A 17,790-nucleotide genomic window follows, 5' to 3' on the forward strand; every position below is an offset into this window, starting at 1 on the left:
ATCTTTTCTTTTTTTTAGTCTTCATGCTCGTCATTTCGAAACACCTGACTCAAGACCCGGTTCAGGTAAACGTCTTTCGCCCCTGGAACATGTAAGTTTGAAGTTCCCTTTTTTAGCAAATGTAGAAACTAGAGCAGATGTGTTTCATCTTGGCCCTTGATATTATATTATTATTATTATAGAAGATTTCATAGTGCTATACAGAAGTACAATGTAATAACTTCCGGTGACGTGAAGCGGGCTTTTGTTGCCTCATTCTGTGAGGCAGAATATGATGCTGCGCATATCTGGAAATTGAATCTATTTTGTGATGTAAATTGGGTGTTTTACACATTACTGTGCACATTTTACTTTCATTGTGGTTTGAAGTGTACTGATCAGTGCCGATTCTTTTTAACCCCAGAAATATAAAAATGGAATTGCAGTTCCCCTTTAACTTTTACAGAATATCAATCATAAGGCTACCCTGATTGTAGCCTTCTATTTCTAAAAAGAAGAAAAAAAGAAAGCTGGCTTATTCTTCACACTCAGCTCTATTTATCTAAAATTAATGACACCTTATTGTACACCTAAACGTTTTTATCAATGGTTAGTGTACGTAAAGCAGTTTTGATGTTCTGAATGTCTCTTGTTAAAAAGGAATGTTTTTCATATAATGAGCATGAATGCTCCACTGATTTTTTAAAAGATCACAGAAACTGTGGACAATGCAAATGGTGACTTAAGGAAAATTAATCCTCATTTCTTAACAGTAGTTCTCTTCTGATTCTTTGCAGAAATATAGAAATCAGTCAATATAACTTAGTGTCCAAGAGACTGGATTGTCAAAATAAGAACATAAATAAGCAGATGTTTGTAATACTACCCCTCCTTTTACTGCTACATCAGTAGTTCAGTGAATTTAAGATTTCTTCCATCTGAAAAGATCCCAGGGTTTGGGGCTCAACCTCATAGCTGGGAAGTTACTTCCAGATATACACAACCCTGTACAAAAAAAGTATTTCATATTTTCGGTTAATAAATTTTAATTTATTTCCCTTTTTGGTTCTACCTGTGAGCCTGTGTTCTTGTTCCACTACGTATTGTGAAATAGTCCCTTGAATTGATCTATAGCCTTTAGGATTTCATATAGGGTTCCATTAGGTATCCCTCAGGATTTAGCCCATTTAACTTACTACTGTATAGTGGTTAACAACATAAATAAAATATCTGAAAATTGTGAAATACAGAACATATGCACAATGCAAAAGACCGCTCATCTTTGTCAGTCCTGTATAAATTAAAGTGTTACAGCTATGGGGAATGGTTTCCTTAATGTACAGTATGTTATTTGCTTTCACAAAACGTAAAGCACTGGCCACATGGTTTGTAGATCTCGTGTTTTAAATAAGAAGAATATTCAATAATAAAAATCACAAAGGAAGCAAGATCAGAAGGGAAGCACCTTCATTGGAAAAGAAGGTATTAACATAATATAAAAGAAGGTTGTTAAATATTGTTGGCAATTGTGTTATTCTCTCTCCTTTAAAGCTTTTAAGCTTCTAATTAATTTACTAATCAGATGGTAAGGGTGTTTCGAGTAGAATATTAGCTGAATAGAATGACTTTAGGTCGGTGCTGTATATTTTAGTATGTAAAGCGTTTTTTTCTTCATCTACTGTACATTTCATACTGCCTGGATCTGCACTTTTAACTTGGAGGGTCAGTCCTCAAAGGACTTGAGTTTTAATATTGAGTGTAATTTTGATTGAGTTTCTCAGGACCTGTAACTAGCCACTTATACTTAACATACATAATTGAGTGAAATGGGTTTCTTTTAGTGTACCCACAAGGGCTGCTTTTAAATTTTAGTGTGGCAATATACTGTTAGCAGCTGCCATAACATTTTAGGTAGCACCATCTATGATGTAGACTTTTCTTGAAGTTATGAAAATTTGATTAGCAGAAATATTGTATCTGTCAGTATTAGATCAAGCTACAGAACTGGACTATACGAAATTAATTTGGGGAGGATTTGAAAGATAACCAGACTTCACATCTGTTTTTTTAAATCTATAATGAGTTCTTTTATTTCTTGGACTGCTTAAAAATGCCCCATGCCATGGGAAATAGAGCAAGCTTCTAAAACCAGAATGAAATTAATAACAATAATAAAATTAATCAAAACATAGTACAACTGACAACACAATCTTGTGAATGTGAATATGTATACTATTATACAATTGTTTTTTTTGTACTCCTATTGAATTGTTATGAACTAAACATTTATTTAGAAACTAATATGTACTGTATATATTTAAAGTTAAGCCAATATAGACTTGTAATTTGATATTAATACTCTTATTGGTGTAATCAGATGGTTTATATTTATCTTTTATTTTATGCTTTTCTAGTTTCGGCAATTAATTTCCCATTTTAGTTAATTCCCTTTTCATTTCTCTGCTAACTTTAGGAGACCCAGAGACCGATATGTATGTTTATATTTTTGTCTTCATGGGGAAATCACTTTAACTTTTTTTCTTTTTGTTTTACTGCTCTATTCCCCACCCAAATGAAACTCCACATGCAGTGAAAACAGGCCTGAAACAAACAGTCATAGCACTTCAAGAAGATGGCATCTGGTTTCTTAAAAAAAAACCTATGCATTGTGAGATGTTTCCACATTGTTTGTCAGGAGTTATTGTCTTTGTGTGGATATTTTCCCAAGTGTTGTCCGGACATATCGGTTGCAATAGGTGCCTTCCAAAACTCGCACTCCACAAACGCTTATCCCTTGAGCTCGATTGCATCAGCTTCAGGAAAGACACAGCACACAGTGGTGCCGGCATCTGCCTATTGGCATGATTCACTCTCATGGAGCAAATCAAGGATCATCCAGCTAAGTCTTCCAACAAACTCCTTTTTGCACCACCAGTTAGGACTTTGAATGACAGCCTGAAATCAACCCTACAATCTGTGGTACTGTGGCTGTGGTGTAAGATCTGCATTCTAGACAGAGGTTTTTATTGGAAGATCTGTAGTATTATATTTAGTATACTGGTTTTCTTCACTGCAGTTAACTCTGGACATGGCAGTCTTGAGTTTCAATGATGTATTTCTGCGTGCATTTCTTTTTAACAGAAACCCAAACTGCCTATTTGTCCGGATCCTGATCTTGACACCTCTCCACCTCTCCCCAAACCTCCGGCTGATCCTCTGGAGCTCAACAGAACAAGCACAGCTCGGGCTCGCTTATTCAAAGCTGGCTCCCTGGGAATGCTTCCCCCCATGATGCAGCCAGAAGAACGTAAGATTTGTGCTTTTTAATACACAGTCCCATGCTGTGAAATTATCTGTCTATGTCAGGACAGTCTGGTCCTGGCCCAGGGGGATTGGTATGTCTGCAGAAGGTTTTCATTCCATCCTAGCCCCTTAACCAGGTGAAACTAGTTACAGATTTAGATGGACTAAATCAAGGGATTCAGCTTTTAAAAGACCTAGAAAACTGGAGGACACAGTGACCTTCCAGGATCAGAGTTTTGCTGGACCTATGTCAGGATAGTTTGCATCATGGTTATTTGCTCATATGATGAAACACAAACCGATATTCTAGAGAGAATCTAGGATATGGAGGACCATTGAGTGCAATAGTGCCACAGCGAGGTGTCTCTCATATTTACCGAAGAGAGGATGAAGTTCCAGCACTATCACTTTCAGTGCAAAAAATGATAGTGGTAAAAGTTAGTTAAGCAAAACATCTTGCTATTGCTTTCAAATAGCCAAAAAACTTTAAAAACATAAAACTGGGATGTAAAAAAAATGAAAAATGTTTTTTTTTTAAAACATTATGTACACACCAGCTGTGGTATAGAACAAACTTTTTCTTTTTCACTGATCCCCATGTTCAGTAATGAGTATTACTTATTCCTATGTTCTGTAATATGCTGAACTGAACAGCATATTTTAATATGCAGATGTCCAAGAGTGATGACAGCCCAATATGTCATTCTTTTATTGTAGAAGCTGTGAGTTGACATGATGTGTGTATTGCTTTGTTTCTTTTGTGAAAGGTTTCGGATATGTACTATGTTATGGTTTGTTGTAATGCATTTCCTAGTAGAAACAATTTCTCCATCAGTTTCTCTAATACATTTTTAAATTGGAGACAGCTGTTAGAGTGTTCAAAGATGTTCTTTCTCCAAGGATCAGAGTGAAGACAAATTTCCAATATAACCCCAGTCTCTGCTTGCTGTTTTTAGATGTTTACAATAATTGGAGTACAGAGATAAGAATGTTCAGTGAAACCAACATGTTTAATTTTCCAGGATATTGGATTGATTTATGAGGCAACTCGGATAGGGCTGCTGAGTTCTGTGGCTTTCTGAGGACAAGGAGGACACATCAGCCTGCCATTGTGTCTGTAATACACTTATTACAAAAGAGGAAATTGTTTTCTTTCAGGATTACAAGGAAAAAAATGAGCGGTATTGTTTACTTCTTGAGCCTTGGTGTTTCCAATTTGTGTAATGGGTACAATGTTTGTCTAGCTTTCAGTTGAGTTTTTTTAACCATATTAAATTTATTTCTCTGGTCAAGGTACTTCTATGCCACGCAACCGTTTTATGTGACTGGATCACATATGGTGTTCCTGAGAGCACCCTTACGTGGTCTGAACAAAGTGGATATGTTCATATCTAATTTTAAAGGAGGATATTTTACATTTTTGGTGTCTGTAAATTTGCTGTGTTCTATTTAGATTTTCTTGCTTACATAACTCTGTCTTCAAAAAGATGGTTTCAGACTACATAAAGGTGATTCCAAGGCAAGCCAAATTCTCTCATGCTCACAGAAAGTCTCTGAAACGGTTCCTAAAGAACACATGAAGAAGGCTCAGCAGCCAAACAGATTTGTTTCTCCTTTCTATTTTTCAGCATGGAAATATAATAATAATAATAATAATAATAATAATAATAATAATAATAATAATATCCAGTATTCACTTTATACATTGCTGTGCTGTTGGTTATGACCCGTGATGTGTACAGTTAGAACGAGCCAGTGTGAGAAAGGGTACTGTATTTGCTTATCCGTCAGCGAGTAGATGTGGTGCTGTATAAAACCCCTTTGTGAGCTGCACTGTACAGTATGTATCTGGTTAAGCAGCCCTTCTCACCCATGAGGATTAGCACTATTACTGGAGAAACAACGGTGTGTGGTTTCCTGCCTTGACTGAATATTAGCAAAGCAGAATTAAGCCTCTTCAGCTGGTCCTTATTTTGTTACAGCTAATTAAAATTAATCGATTTTTCTTTTATCCTAAACATTCATAATTGACTATTCCATGTTACACTTATTTTTATATTTTCCATATATATCCCTATCTTTTAATTACTAATTAACAAAGCTGCTGTTGCTGTTCTGCCAATCTGTGTGATAGGTGATTTTCCTTCATGACGTAATTCGTGTTCCAGATATAATCCAGGGTAATACTGGATGTCAGTTCAACAGGTACTGTACAGTATGTGACAGTTGGTACAGCACAAAAGTTTCTCATGCCATAAATTATAAACACACATTCCTGATACAGCAGAGGAATAACTTTAAGGGACTTTAGCACATTTTGATTGAAAGTATTTTTTATGTTACTTTTCAAAGTCTGTGACATTAAAGTCAATATATTGAAGCCACAGTTAGCAGTGTAACTGTTTCTGCTTTATCCCAATTACGTTTGGTGTAAGCAGTGGTTACAGAAAACTTGGAAACTGTAAAGGTGAAACTACTTCTATGTCCTCCTTTACTGATTTCTCTTTCAATACTGTGTTACTCAAATTATAATTAACGTCTGTTATTCTAAGAGCAACAGCTGTACATTTGCTGAGTGTACATTGTAACACAGGGTCATCCATCCTACTGATCACATAATGTAAAACTCAGTGAACATCTTTGCTAAATAAAATTAACCCTAAATATTTGTGGTAGGAATTATTTTTGTTGTTTTTAATTCACAAACTCACAGGTTTATATACATTACTGATAAACTTTAGTTAACAGAATAGGTAAGTGCCATTAATCATAACAGAAAGAAAGCACATCAGAGTGGCATCTAAAAACACACTCCAGTTATTATGAATATAATGTTGTATTTTAAACCTCTTGCTAGTATACTGTACAGTGCCATTTGGTGTATGTCTTTATAATAAAATGACCTTTCTCCCTATAAGGTGGAATCTTTTAAACATACAGACATTAGTTAGGATATTGAGAATATTTAGGATATGTTCAGAGATATAAAAACCTGTTTGATTGTTTTGTTTGAATTTTGAATGCAATCGTAGGGCGGTTCTTTGTTTATCCAAATTCAGAATCCAATTACTTTTATGCAGGTATAAGGAAGTGTTCTCCATATAGACATACAGTAAGTGTTATTATCATCAGTGGTCCTAGACGATGGGTTGTATATGGTATTTTTAATTTCAACCTAAAGAAGTGTACTGTTTCTATTAGTTCTGACTGGTGTTGTTTTTACCTGTAGTTCTGAAGAGGCTGAATTCTGAACCTTCTCTTGCCAAACCTGATACTTCATTGGCTATTGAAGAAGGACTTTCAAAAGGAGACAGGACCCTCCTACAGATCAAGCCCTCTGAAGATGAAGACAATGAAACAGGAGGTCTTTCCCATGTCAAGTGTGAGAAAATTGTATCATCCAGACCCGGGAGTGGGAGGTATGTCTCTCGTGCGCCAGACAACAGGCTTACAATACTTGGAATTCAAATGCATGCTTAAGGGTTACCGTGAAGCCAGTGTGTGGCTAATTTATTACTTCTTTTCTTCCATACAGCTTAGTTTTTTAAACAGTTTGTACCTTTTGGTTTAATTGCACCTTGTTGTATGCAATGCTTGCAGAAACTGTGGTTCTTCTTTAACACAAAGTAGGTTCATATATCATAGTGTTATTTTTTTCTATGTAATCTCATTATTGTTTATTTCCACTGGTAAAGAATACAGAAAAGAAATCAAATGTTGTACACTTTAACTGAAACCATACAGCTGGTGCTTCGAAGGCAGGCAAACTACGACAATCCTTTTAACACAGAAATCATGTGGCCTCTTCATAAAAGGACTTTGAGACCAAGAGTAAACAGTCAATTCTATTTTTATTATAATGTTCCAATTAAGATTTATAATTTACTACTTCAATTACGCAAAAGAGCAGGATATTGTTGAAAAATGGTTATGAAACACCTATGAAGAGAGAAAACATTCCGGGTGGAAATGGAAGTTGCTCTTAGATTTCACTTCAGGCTTTTGGAGCCAAGCACCACTTGTATGCAATGAATTATTATTGATAAAATGATTGTGCAGACAGCAGTGCATCCTCCGTTCATCCATTTTCAGTAGGCGCTTTGTCCTTGGGGGGTAAAGGTGAGCTGGCTCACAAAGGCGGGACAGCGCCCTGGACAGGACACCGGGCCATTGCAGAGCACATGTGCACACAAGCACATGTGGGCCAATTGAGAGATGGCAGTGAAAGAGGAACTGCAATCCCAATTTCTAGGACTGGTTATCAAATCTCATTAACAAAATAATTTGACAGTATAGAACAATTTAACAAATTTTGAATTAAGCACAAAATAGTAAACTTTGTGAAAGTACTGAAAACTGCCATGTTGTTGCAAACCACTGTTCTCGCCAAGGGCGATTTTCCACGAATAGTGATGCGGCCCCTCGTGCTCACAAGTCACTGCAGTGACTAATGTAGTGTGATAGGTAAGGATGTGCAGCAGACATTTCACTGCAGGAATGTTCCAATGTGATCTGCAGGCAGGGTTAACAAATAAGTAGTATTTGTTGACAAAACCATCTTGAAGTCGAGGGCAATATTTCTATTGAATTAAAAGACGTATTCACAAGCCTGCTTGTTTACAATATAATAAGGCTGCTTCATGGATGTTTTATTGCCTCATTCTGAATAGCAGAATTTGGTGCTGCACATACTTAGAAATGGACATTTTACAAGTTGCTTTGTACATTTTACTTTTATTGTGGTTTGAAAAAGGACTCATCAATGTTGATTCTTTCTAACCCCGAAATCTAAACATAGTGATGCAGTTCCCCTTTAACCTGGACAGTATGTATGTATGAAGTACAAAGAAACTGAACAATGTGGAGAAAGCCCAAGTGGACATATGGAACACATGCAAACTCCACATTCTGGACAGATTTAAACCCAGGACTCAAGAGCTGTGTGGCCACATGCGTCACCTGCCACATCATCTCTCCACTAACACGTTAAGTTGCAACATAAATAGAATAAAAGTTAAACTTTTGCCCTTGATAAATGCCTATGATGTACTTAGCTGCTGAGGATAAATATTTTATGTGCCAGTAAATGCCATATACCACGGTGATTTTTTTTTTTCATCAATCGTTGTCATTGAATGCAATTTAGTACAAAATTTTTTTTTGACATAGTTATCTTTTGCCACAGTAATGCAACTATCATTACTGTAAACTGATAAACCCTGCTTATGAAAAAAACACAATGACGTGGTTTATTGCCAATATATGCAGTAGTAAGTTTTATGAATACCTTCAAGCATACAGGTGACACTGAACCAATCAGAGACTAGGTACAACTGCAGCTTGGGCATGAGTGAAATGCAGGGCTTGATATATGTAATGACGTCATACATAAGACTGATACTTATAGACAAGTTTGGAAGTGTTGAGAGGAACTTGACAAATCCACTGTGCTTGTAAATGATCTTTAAATGTGGGAAAGCAATGTACTGTAATTAAGGGCAAAAAAAAGAGTTGATCCATCTCAGTAATATTAAGTTAAGGTTTTTGCTTTTTGCAGACTAACTGGGCTTTGCTCAAGATGGGCTTCTATTAGATTTAAATAATGTTCTGTGGTCTGCTTTGCAGCCATTTGTTTTGACTGCCATTTGAGCCTGCCTTAAGACAAAGATGAGCTAATGTCTGTGAATCTTTAGTTAAAGCACACAGGATTATAGGACTGTAATCCAATCAATGATAAAATGCTCAAATAAGAAATCACACAGCCAGTATCGATAAACTGAGACAGATGCCTCATAGCTGCAATGTTGAAGTGCTTCTTTTGACCATTTGTTCTTGGATTTGAAGCAGCAAGCATTTTTTAACTCTTGTACCATATTTTATTTTATTAAATAAACAACAAATGATTGAATAACAAAACTGGCATTAATTATGATTAAACATGTAGTACAGGTATCTATAGTAGCTATAAAAAATATTCACCCCACTTGGACTTTTTCATATTTTATTTATACTGTATTAAATTGCGATTTTTTGCTATTGATCAACACAAAACACTATAATGTGAAAATGAAAATAAAATTATACACATTCTCCTAAATTAATTATAATAATAATAATAATTGCTTACACTTATATTGCGCTTTTCTGGACACTCCACTCAAAGCGCTTTACAGGTAATGGGGACTCCCCTCCACCACCACCACCAATGTGCAGCCCACCTGGATGATTTGACGGCTGCCATAGTGTGCCAAAACACTCACCACACATCAGCTATCAGTGGGGAGGAGAGCGGAGTAATGAAGCCAATTCATAGATGGGGAGTATTAGGAGGCCATGATTGGTAAGAGCCAATGGGAAATTTGACCAGGACGCCGGGGTTACACCCCTACTCTTTCGAGAAACGCCCTGGGATTTTTAATGCCCACAGAGAGTGGTCGGTTTTACCTCGGTTTTACGTCTCATCCGAAGGACGGCGCCTGTTTACAGTATAGTGTCTCTGTCACTATACTGGGGCATTAGGACCCACATAGACCACAGGGTGAGCACCCCCTGCTGGCCCCACTAACACCTCTTCCAGCAGCAACCTTAGTTCCCAAGAGGTCTCCCATCCAGGTACTGACCAGGCTCTCACCTGCTTTGCTTCAGTGGGTTGCCAGTTGTGAGTTGCAGAGTGATGTGGCTGCTGGTACTGTAAATATAAAGAAGAAAATAACTGATTGCCAAAGTGTTTTCCCCTTTGAATTTATGGTACAGGTACCATTTGGCAGGATTCACAGCCCTGAGTCTAATTGGATAAGTCTCTACTAGCTTTGCACATCTGGACACTGCTGTTTTTGATGCTTCTTTACAAAACTGCTCAGGTTACCTCAAGTTAGATGAGGACCATTGAACTGCAATTTCCAATCCTGCCACAGACTCTTAATTGGATTGAGATTCAGGCTTTGACGAAAACATTGACTTTTTTGTTTTTAAGCCACTCCAGTGTTAGACTCAAGCTGTATGTGTTGGGTCATTGTACTGCTGGAAGATAAATCTTCTATGAAGTCCCCTGTCTCTTGCAGACTGCAGAAGGCTTTCCTCCAGGATTTCTCTGTAGTTTGCCGCATCTATTTTGCCTTCTGTCATCAGTTTCCCCATAGCATGATGCTCCACCACCACGCTTCATGGTAGGGATGGTGTTCTCAGGATGATGTGCGGTGTTCAGCTTGCACCAAACATAGCAATTGGCATTGAGGCCAAAAAGGTCAATTTAGGTCTCGTCAGACCATAGAAACTTCTTTCACTTTTTTCTCAGTCTAGACATGCCTTCTGGCAAAGTGTTGTTGAGACTTTATGTGAGATTTTTTTGAACAAGGGATTATGTGAGATTATTTACCTCTGCCCCATGAAGCCCAACCTCATAAGGCACTTGGGAAGTTATTGTCATATACACAGTTTCTCCCATCTCAGCCAGGGAAGACTGTAATTCCTTTAGAATTCTCATAGGCCACTTGGTGGCCTACTTGACCAGTGCCCTTCTCGCCCGGATAATCAGTTTTTAAGGATTTTCTTATAATATACTTAATTGTGCTTTGGGGAATATTCCGTGCCTTGGAAATTATCTTACACTCTTCCCCTGATTAGAGCTTTTCAACAACTCTATCCCATATTTGCTTTGAATGTTCATTTGTCTTCATGACATTGTTTTTTGGGAGCTGTACTAATCAGCTGTATTTAACCTGAATTCATGTGAAATACCTTAATTCCATTCAATTATATGACTTTATAAGGAAAATGGATGCACCAGAGCCTAACTACAGTATGTGTGGCATAGAAAAGGGGCTTAATACTTATTTAATCAGTTATTTTATGTTTTGTATTTCTTATTCATTTAGGATAATCTTTGGAATTTTGTTTTCACTTTGACATGATAGTGATAGTGTTTTGTTTGGATCAATGGCACAAAATCCTAAGTAAATACATTGTGATTCCATATTGTAGCACAATAAAATATGAAAGTCTGGGGAGAGTGAATATTTTTGCCCCGGTACCAGGTACAAGTAGTATTTGTGGCAATTTCACCATCAAGAGTCTCTCCTAATGAAACCTTAGAGGCTAGGTCCAGTTTTTTTTTCTTTCTGAATTGATGACTTTCAAAGTATTTTTAAATGTTGAATGTTTGCATTATTAATGCATCGTAAGAGGTTGTAGATATAACATATTTTATAATATAGACACTATTTAGGTATTTGTGTGAAGTAGTTTTCAGATAATATACTGTACTATATTTTATATTTCCATTTTGCTTGGCAAATGTCTTCTTACCTGTTGAATCCTTATTTTTTTCAGAGGAGTCATATTATTCTTCCTCATTTTCCAAAGTGTGCAATTGCAGGGTAGGTAGCTTTAAACCCAGACGTGAAAAATACAAAATTGAGTGAGTGTGTGAAATAAAATAATTGCCAGTTCTGAATTGCTTGGTGTGAAAAGCTCAGTTCGTCCTTCCCCATGTGGGATTCAGTCCCAGTCTCATGTGAGCTCCTGTTAAGCACAGCATCTCTTTATAGGTAGCGGATAACTCCACCACACAAAAAGACGAAGTTTTCTGCTGCAGCCGAGCTCTACACTGTCTGTATTTCAAAGTGGAGAGATGCCACTTTTATATAGCTTGGTGCACTTCATCCTTTAAATTCCTCCTCCTTTTTGCAGCAGCCTCAGTGACTGATATCAGCCTGAGAAATCAGTCATGGCACCAATGTGACGAATGCAGCTCTCTCTGTTCCTAGCAGGAGGTGATCCTGATCACGCATACTGTAGCTCTACATCCTGGACAGTAGATAACCCGGTCTCTTGTCAGTGAGTGCACTGAGCTCAGTTAAATTGGCACTGAGCAATTCTGTACTGAGAAGCATTAAATAATGTAATGTTATTAACATTAACCTGTATGTCAGTATCACTATGGCATATATAGTGTGCTCCAGATTTAGTCTTTCACCTGATGAAAGATGTGATAGGAACAAAAATCATATTACAGAATGAGTTACGCATCAAGCTTATTTGTCTTACCTAAAATAATTTTGGAAATGTTTACTGTAAACAGAATTATACTGGCACAGAATAAAGACACATGTGCCATAAATGAATTCCAGAAAGCAAGATCATCAAATGTATTTACAGTTCTAAGTATTTCTTTAAATGAAATCTAACAAATATAAATCTACAATGACATCCTGGCTTTTTGTAAGTGTGGTGGAAGACTTCAGAATGATACAGAAGCTCTGTAACGTTTCCCGTTTCCCTGGGGTATAGAAGCAGGTAACGTATGGAAGGATAGTGAGGGCTCTGAAGACTGTATGCACACATATCTCCTTAAGTTTGGAAATGGTTATAAAATAAGCAGTAAAACACTGAATCTAACTCTTTCCATTGTAGTGTCCATTAAAAAAAACAAGCCCATCATTAATGTATAATGGCAACCCTGGCAGGAAGTAAAAGAAAGTGGATCTTGTCACCACGGAATATGCAAGCGAAGGCAACTGTAACTTCAAAGGCAACAGCTGGAGATCTAAAAAAACTGGCATCTTCAGGATACAAAGTATCAGAAACTTTCATTAAAGTAACAGGGTTGCTTGGAAGATGCCACTTCTAGGGGAGGACAAAGACTCAAATGTGACAAAGAAATATTTAGTTGTGTCCAAAATAAACATAATTCCAATCCCATTATGTGATTTTCCAGTACTTCAAATCTTGACGATACCGGTGTGTAATAAATCAAACATTGCTAGTTGGAACTCAAGAAGTTGTCAGTGGGCTACGGAAGACATGGTCCTGTGAACAAGAAACAGTATTTTACTGCTGCCATCTCTTGTTCTAAATGTGTTCTAACAATACTGCATGACAGTGTCGGATAGGATAGGGTGCTGCCTGAGCACCAGCAGAGCGCTTTCTTTCTTTTGTGCGGTGTGCCGGTGTGTAGTCGTCTGCAGAGGTTTCTGTTCTATGGTATAGGAGAGAATCCTTTTCTATTGCAATTATTTGTGTAGCCAGCTTGGGAACACATTCGGAGATCTTCTGTTTGGGTGGTTACTGTACCTGAAGATACATCTGACTAGATCACATTTCTCCACTGTTCTGTAGTTCATTGCCTACATTGTCTACTTGCAAACATTAATATGTTACATATTTTATATTTTACATATAAATATATTTTCTATATATGTTTACCAGATATAAATATTTCAAAGTACTTTTGTGGTATAAACAAGTCCACTGGGCAGATATGGGGTGCATTGCCTGGTGTGACGAGCAGTTTTGGTAAAACTGGCTGCTGACACCCCAGGTTGAAATTGGCAGTCAGTTTTTCTGCAGATGCTCACCTGTTTTGCCTTGCACTTGGAATTATCACAGGATATCACAATGCTGGAAAATGTGCTTTCATCTTCTGTTGCACTTTGCTGATGATGTCTTTCCCCCCGAATTCCATGCTGACATCACCATACATAGCACTGTTGCTGAAACATCTTCTAGTTGAGGTACTACTGTATGGTCACTGAAGCTTCTGCCAAATGTGCCATAATGGTCACTCTCCTTTCAAAGTTACTGAGACAGCAGCCACGCTAGCCAGAAATACAGACAATCAGGCCCGTCCATCATTTTTAAACATGCCGCAAATAATTCTGGGATACTGTTTGCTTAATTCATGCATGAGCCACACCTATGTAGAAACCGTTGGATTTTCAATATAATTAATTGGTTTCTCTCATCTTTTCATTTTTGTCCACTTCCTGTAACCAATCAGAGTGATACCTGTGGTATTGCTTACGGCGCAATTCTGTATTTTATTGTCAAAAGTACTTCTAATAAGTATTTTTGATGAAGGCAAACTTAGTGGGATTAACAGTCTGTCATTTCATCATCTGAAATTCGAATAACAACATTTCTGTGCTTTCTTTGTATTCAAAATGATGTGCATAAGACAACGAAATACTAAAGAAAATAAAGAAAATGGGGTAGTTTGGAACGTTGCTTGTATTTTATTGACTGAAAAACTATTAAATCTGAAGTGTACTTAATATTCAGCCATAAGTGAGAATTATCTATGTGTTTTATTTGTATTGTAGGAAAGGTCAGCTGTCAAAACCTACTTCCAAAAACACACAATCCATTTTCTACATCTTAGCAAACTCCTGCTGTTTTTCCAAAATAATGACTAAATGACCTGAAAAAAAAATCAAGCATTAAAGTTTCCTTACTTTCGGAAAAGTGAATATTCCTGTGGAAAAAAAAAGCTTTGAAAACCATTGTTTTTTGTCAGTAATCCAAAATGTATATTTACCACTTGGGATCCCAATGCTAGGAAGAAAACATACACGACTCGGTGAAAGATCAGCTTACTCTATTTTCAAGTATATTTCTTTGTATGTGATTTAACTGAAAATGTTAATTGTTGATTTGACCAACTTGTAGATATTTTTGTTACCTTCTTTTTTATGTATACTGTCCTCCTGATATATTTATATTTTTTGTATAAATACAACCTATACATATTAATATAGTCTTTGAGGATTTTGAATGCTTGGATCGGGTCTGCTTGTCTTTGATCAAGACTAAAAAGGTTCATTTCGTCTAGCCTGTCCTTATAGGACATTCCTTTCAGCCTGAGAATACATTGTTTGCTCTTCTCTGGATTGTTCAAGAGCATTAATACCCTTTTTATAATATAGTGACCAGAATCGTACACAGAATTCTCAATGTAGTCATACTAGCCCATTGTACATTCATACCATAACATTCCATGACTGCATTTTAGTGAAATATTTATGTAAATAAAATTCATACCACACAACAACCAAAAGTAAAGATTTATTAGCAGTGTGGTGTCAATCCATGAATGTGGGATTGCTATATGGATTTTGAGGCACCATCTCCTACATGCATGATGGTGGATGTGAGTTTCATATGATAAGAGAATGATAGCAGAATATGCTACTTCAGCTATCATCAGCTAGATGTTTTCCTTTATGACTGAGGTTTAGGTTGATGTCAGGTGGCACATATGAGCACAGAAAAAATATGATCTCACCTTTTTTTTACAAAAAGCAAGAAAAAAAAAGACTGCCATCTGTTCTGATGTTCTCTGGGCTGCCCAGTTGGTGAGGAAACTGTCCAAGGATTGCTTTGTACTCCCCAGGGTGGCTCAATCAGATTTCTGCCAGATTGAGTCAATCCAATTACAGGTTTTGTAGAAGTCACACACTTACATTCGATCATCTGTAATAATTCTATAAATAACATCCCAGCAGTTCTTTAAATAAGCTCAGTTTGAACACTCTGTGTTCTTGTGAGATCATTTTACAAATGTGCAAGTGCTCATTTGTTACATATAGAGGACCTACAAAAGTTATTTTAAATTATTAAAAGGTCAGTGCTGATGATACATTCTCCTTGCATTCATGTGGCTTTGCTCTAGGTGCTCTGGTTTCCTCCTTCAATCCAAAAGAATATTGGAAGGTTAATTAGCTTCTGGATGAATTGGTTCTGGTGTTAGTATGTGTGTGTTTATGTCTGTGTGTACCCTCCAATGGACTTGTACCCCGTTCAGGGTGTCTCCAGACTTGCTCCCATTGCTTGCTGGCTTCTACGTGACCCTGTATTAGATAAACCATTTAGAAAATGGCTAAACAATATATGTATGATACATGTATTTCCAAATATACATGTTGCAATCTTAAGTTTTTATTAATTTATTAAAGACTTGTTAAGGTGATCAAGAAAACAGAAGAGTAGCTTCTCACATAGTTGCAATCAATGTATGTTGTATAGGGATAATCCATAAATAACTGTTAACATAAGGCACATACTGTATACATTTGTTTTGCCTCATGTTTTAAATAATGATACACCCTGCTGGCAGTGTACTTTATTAAAAGAACATATATGCTGATTGTGAATTACAGATTGCAACAGTGACATCTAGTGAGACAAAAATGAATTCCATCCATACATTTTTTAACTAGTTTATCCAATACAGGGTCACAGGGGAGCAGCAGCAGGCACAATTCTGCGTACACCTTGAATGGGATGCCAGTCCATCACAGGGCACACACAGACACACACACACGACACACTCAGCAGTCCAGCTTCTCAGAAGCCAATTAACTTACCGGCATGTCATGGGACAGTGGGAGGAAACTATAGCACCTGAAGGAAACCCACGTGAAAACAGGGAGAAAATACAAACTCTATGACGATAGCCCCCCAGGAATCGAACCCACAATTCCATTCCTGGCTACCCACTGCATCACCATGCCACCCAAAAATGAACTAATCTTATTTCATTCCAAAAGGCCAGAGATGCAAGCTTAATGTATGAATTCCTAAAAATGTGGTATTTTTTAAAATAACCTTCTCTGCCAGAAAAACATTTTTAGATTAATCTTCTTGAATGTTGCAAAAAATGCAGATGAGTGAAATGTCCTCTCAAGTATTTTCCAGTGCAGAATTTACTCTTCTCCTACCTTAGCAACAGCCAAATAAAATGCAAAATCAAATCTTTTTGTATTTTGAATATCTGTATTACTTGTTGCACGATTTGTACCTTAGGCATTTATATATACTTTCGGAAGATGGGGAAGAAATTTTGCCTGTAAAAAATAATTATGAAAATAATGAAATAAATAATAATAAATAATGAAAATAATTTTCATGTAATTGTATTTAGTGTTAAGGGAGTAAATCTCTTTTCAGAGTTTATCCTATGAAATTATATGCTTATGTTATGCCTTCTAAGCCTAATAATAAGATGACACCAGATGACACCTGGTCGTTGAACTCCTGTTTTGTATTTGCAGTGTGTCATCTAGAAGGAAAGCTTTTTGGATAGCCCTAGAAATATAGATGTCAATGGCATACCTCTTTGGCATGGCTGTAGATAAAAGAGCTTTTGACATATCTGTCCTCCTTCTTCCCTTTGCAGTGGCCCCACTAGATCCCCCAGCGACACGTCTTCTCGTCCGTGCAGCGTGGACAGCCAGGCAGTGGGAGGAAGGACAGGTATTGTGCACGAAAGCAATAACCCCCCTTCCTGTTGTTCCTGTGGCTCCCAAAGGCCTTGTTCTGAATTGGGATTGTGGTGATGGGTGAGGGGAATGATCATGTTTTTAAAGCTGTAGAATCTACAGTATTTGGCCTTGACATTTGAGGCTGCACCTCAAAGGGTTGGATTATTTCATTATATTATTCAATTAAAAGATTTAGAGACAGTGCTGTCTCTTTTTTTTCTTGCTAATGCTAATGTTTTCCAAATGAATACTTTCCTTGTCATTGACTAGAAATTAACTGTCTAAAAGTGATTATGGAAATTCAGTTTCACTTATGTCTTTATCACGTAGCTATTTTACTCAAGATATAAATTCAGTCTGCTGTAGTAACAATTTGAATAAATAAGACCTATCCAGCACTTTAAGGGCACATGATCGAAGATTGAAGCCAAGTAATGCTTAGCCTGTTCTCTTCAGAACTGTTTTTTGG

The 17,790-nt window shown here is 36.9% G+C and overlaps 1 protein-coding gene across 6 annotated transcripts in view; it reads left to right on the plus strand.

Annotated features, from left to right (window-relative positions):
* Positions 1-17,790, plus strand: part of armc2 (armadillo repeat containing 2) — a 110,096-nt gene that overhangs the window by 20,995 nt on the left and 71,311 nt on the right. For 5 of the 6 annotated variants that reach the window (XR_015935421.1, XM_088625777.1, XM_088625775.1 and 2 more), the window contains exons 3-6: positions 19-91; positions 3,121-3,286; positions 6,512-6,701; positions 17,237-17,313. Coding sequence is in view for 5 of the 6 variants with exons in the window: in XM_088625777.1 (XP_088481903.1) it covers positions 19-91; positions 3,121-3,286; positions 6,512-6,701; positions 17,237-17,313 (506 nt within the window). In the remaining variant the exon portion in view is untranslated. The remainder of the gene's footprint in view (positions 1-18; positions 92-3,120; positions 3,287-6,511; positions 6,702-17,236; positions 17,314-17,790) is intronic. The other variant, XM_088625778.1, reaches the window with a different exon arrangement.

This window comes from Lepisosteus platostomus, chromosome 3, assembly GCF_059453375.1.
Source record: "Lepisosteus platostomus isolate fLepPlt1 chromosome 3, fLepPlt1.hap1, whole genome shotgun sequence".
In the NCBI taxonomy this organism is placed as follows: Eukaryota; Metazoa; Chordata; class Actinopteri; order Semionotiformes; family Lepisosteidae; genus Lepisosteus; species Lepisosteus platostomus.